This window comes from Zingiber officinale, chromosome 6A (genome assembly GCF_018446385.1).
Source record: "Zingiber officinale cultivar Zhangliang chromosome 6A, Zo_v1.1, whole genome shotgun sequence".
Taxonomy (NCBI): Eukaryota; Viridiplantae; Streptophyta; class Magnoliopsida; order Zingiberales; family Zingiberaceae; genus Zingiber; species Zingiber officinale.
In genome coordinates, this window is record NC_055997.1 from 100,931,008 (window position 1) to 100,934,736 (window position 3,729).

At 39.1% G+C, this 3,729-nt stretch overlaps 1 protein-coding gene across 1 annotated transcript; it reads right to left on the minus strand.

The window, feature by feature from the left end:
• Positions 1 to 232: 232 nt before the first annotated feature.
• Positions 233 to 1,969, minus strand: LOC121997180 (peroxidase 11-like). Its single transcript, XM_042551452.1, has 4 exons — positions 1,663 to 1,969; positions 1,317 to 1,508; positions 1,023 to 1,188; positions 233 to 847 (listed from the first exon to the last, which is right to left on the minus strand). The coding sequence occupies exons 1-4, from the start codon at positions 1,894 to 1,896 to the stop codon at positions 432 to 434; spliced, it is 1,008 nt and encodes a 335-aa protein (XP_042407386.1). The 5' UTR covers positions 1,897 to 1,969; the 3' UTR covers positions 233 to 431.
• Between the last annotated feature and the right edge of the window lie 1,760 nt (positions 1,970 to 3,729).

The window sequence follows — 3,729 nt, forward strand, 5'->3', positions numbered from 1 at the left end:
TTTTGCCTAATCTCTAGTTAAAACTTTCTGTTGTCTTAACCTCCAATTAAAATTTTTCGTTATTTAATTTCAGTTAGGACTTTACTAATCAAATATCCAATCCTCTTTGGATTTACTTAACTTCTCTCATATATATTATCAAACATTGAAATTCATATTTGAACCAACTCAAACTTGCTTAAATCTTCGTGAAAATGACCAACGCATTGTAAAGGAAAATAACAATAAATGATTGATTATAATACACATGTGTATCTATATGCCTTGTAGACAAATTATGTTTAGGGTTTGGTGCAATTATATATATAATCATAATCTCTCCAATAATCTCTCACACTATTCAACTTTATTTCGGAGCACCGAATATGTAAATTTGAATGAGCTTGTCGCACGTGTATAACATAGGATTAAGTAATTAATATGAAGACCAATTAGATGTTTATAAATCTGCAGTTTTTCCTCACTTCTCCTCCTTGAGGGTTGGTGATGTTGCCCATCTTGACCATTCCGTCGGCGAAGTCCTTGAAGAAGAGGGCGGCGTCAGCCCAATACTTGTCGACGATTCGCGATGTCTGAAAGCCGAGGAGGCTGGAGTACATCTCCTGGTCGGAGCTCAGCACGCCGGATCCCTGCAACAACGTCTCGAAGAAGGCGTTGTCAAACACGGTGGGGGAGTAGTAGTCCATGCCGGAGACGTTGTCGTCGCCGCCATCAGCCGGGCACACATCCTTGAGCTTGGCGAGGTTGGCCTGTGACGATGGTTCGTTCTTGGAGGTCAGCTGGAAGTCGCCGCCGTAGATGCGCTCCCGGAAGTTGACGCACCGCGACATGCCCACCGTGTGTGACCCTGCATTAATTACATCCATGCATTTTTTTTTAAAAAACAAAAAAAATAATAATAATAATTTTGCATTTATTAGAATATTGTGCATTCATCATCAAGGGGATGGATGGATCAAACTGCCATCAGCACTAGCTATTGATATATCGATTGTTCTTGTTCTATCTAGCTAGGAACATACCTACGAGGGCAACCATATCAGTGACAGAGAGTCCTTTCTCCAGGAATTTGGCGATCAAGGTGGCGAGAGGTTGTTGAGGAGTTGGGATATCTGAGTTTGCTAAATCCACGCTTGCAGTTTTAGAGTCCAACCTTCCCACTGGCACATCCCAATAGGGCCCTCCAACCTGCAAATTAAAATTCTCACGCATCAACTTTTTCTTCTTCTTCTTTTGTTTTTTTTTTTAATTTGTTTTGAAAATGCAATAATTAATTAGCAAAATCATTAAGCATACGATCAGTTAAAATATTATACCAGAATGGTGGCATCTCTTGCTGCTATCGCAAGGACATCGGCGCAGGAGACAACTCCTGGACACGCGGCTTCTAACTTTTCCTTGATCTTGTCCACCAACTCAAAGCCTTGAATAGAGTTCACGTTTTGGTCGGCATGCTTCTCTCCTATCAACGTCGCGGTGTCGTCGAGCAATACTGATCCGTCACACCCCTAAAATTAATATACATATATCAATCAATGCATTTAATTAATTACTGATATATCCTCTCAATCTCATATATTAATTTTAGCTAGCTTGTTAATTATACATCTCAATATGCTAATTAAGAAGTTTTCGTTGCATCTAACTGTCGTCTGTACTGACCTGAACAAAACAATCGTGGAAATGAAGACGGATCATGAATGCAGCATTACGAGGATTGGTCTTCACCGCGCAGTCCATCTCAGATCGCACGATGTCCTGTGCTGTTGGGCATGTCTTCGAGTAGTAGCTCAAGCTCAATCGAGAAGGATCTTGTGCTCGTGAGAGGAGGAAGGCCTCCCCGATCAGTACTAGAGCTACGAAAATCGAACAAGAGAGTGAGTTGAAAATACTCATGCTTGCCCTTGCTAGTTCTGTGCTTTTCTGATCACGCAGTGTGGTTGATGGTGAGAATTAATGCAAATTGATCTGCATGGTTTTATATGTTGCATGGAGTATGTCGGAAGGTGAATCAACTGCTTGAAGAGGAGGCGTGCATGCATGGAGTTCAAAGGCGGATCAACTAATATTAAGGGTTGGTAGGAACTATGAAAAGCTTTAAAGCCTAAAATTTGATTGGTTTGGTAGCATATGGCTAACCAATATCATGGAAGTCAAGCTATTAGGTAATCAAATATGGTTGACTGTTTAATCGCTAGTTTTTATTAAAAATAATGAATTAGGACAACGCAAGCAATAGAAATAGAAGCGCAATAAGATATTCAAGGAAACCTTTGATTTGAGATATCCTGTATGTATTTAATTAACTTGCTAGCTAGTGTTGTACGTATTATCAAATTCCCAACGTAACAAGCTTAGTAGATACGTAGCTTATGGTATAGTAATAGATTTTGATTTTGACATCTTGTACAAGTGCTTGATTTGTGTATACTCCTAGTCTGGCCTTCTTGTTTTTAAATAATCCCCAGATTGATACTTTCAGACTATTTCTGTCAAGTGAATTATTGATCATTGTGGTGTTGTTGTAAGATGCTATACAATGTAGTTATTTTTAGCAAATTGTAGGTGTTAAGGTGGTCTTTGTTAGAGTTGCAATACATCATGTACTAACTAGAGAATGCATTTATAACATGATCTAGTTATTATCAATCTCTAAAGTACAATAGAAAATCGAAGCAATAGCTCATAAATGGCTGACCTGAATCCATCACAAAGGTGAATGCTTCTTACTTGCTGTCGGAGTTCCTGCTAGTGCGGAATAATCTTCTACAGGAGTGGGCGGCGGCAATCATTAGCTCTCTCTCGACGAGGGAGAGAAGATGTTGAAAAGGCTCTTGAACATGCCCTAATTCATGAGCATCTTCCTTTATATATCAAACTCATGCATCCTATAGGGACTATCCACCTTAAAGCCTATCCATCAATATTAATGAATCGAGTTATTGGATCTACACATTAAATCCACATCCATTTAATCCAAATACTCTTTATATACATTGAAACATTAGATCACTTTAATGAATTTAGTTATTTTGATGACAATTAGTTGTATGTGTTAATCAAGTGTAAGCCTATCTTATGGAGATTAAGTCTATCTATATGGACTCAATTGGATTTAATCCACTCATGTTGACTTAATCCTACAATCTTGCAGTTGGGCTCGACCTTGTGAAGGTTTTGGTTCGTCGATGATTGTGTAATTATAAGAATAAAATTGGTGAGTCGAGATGAACATCGCTTGGAAGGTGCAGAGTTGAACGTATCCATCCTAACGTTGTCATGATTCTCATAAAAGGCTCTGACTCTAGGGATTCTCAATGCAAACCCTTCGACACTCAAGTTGATCGAGTTCAAAGAAGAGAACTCAATATGAGGGTTTCCTAATGCAATGAGAGAAACTACTTTTATACTACCGAAAGATGGACAGGACCCAATTGGTAGGCATATATATTAACTATAAACTTGGATTGGTAAGATTGCCGCAGTGCTCTTTGTGGTAGACAGTCGTATGATCCAGTCTTGCCCAGGAATGGAACGACAAAGCTTCTATTTGGATTTGGTCCACGCATTAAATATGACAAAATGGTTTGATGTCATATACATTACATCGTCATTAATGCTTGATCAACAAGGTATACCTCTAGGTAGTGTTTGAAAAAACGTCTTAGGCGACCATCTAAGCGTTGTCCGACGGTAGACCGCGTCGGAAATCAGCCAGGCATATGACCT

Excerpts from the sequence above, each read along its gene's own strand:
- LOC121997180 (XM_042551452.1), bottom strand. The coding sequence starts at position 1,896 with ATGAGTATTTTCAACTCACTCTCTTGTTCGATTTTCGTAGCTCTAGTA. Across the intron at positions 1,509-1,662 it reads TCCACGATTGTTTTGTTCAG|GGGTGTGACGGATCAGTATT; the intron begins GTCAGTACAGAC and ends TATTAATTTTAG. Across the intron at positions 1,189-1,316 it reads CAAGAGATGCCACCATTCTG|GTTGGAGGGCCCTATTGGGA; the intron begins GTATAATATTTT and ends TTTAATTTGCAG.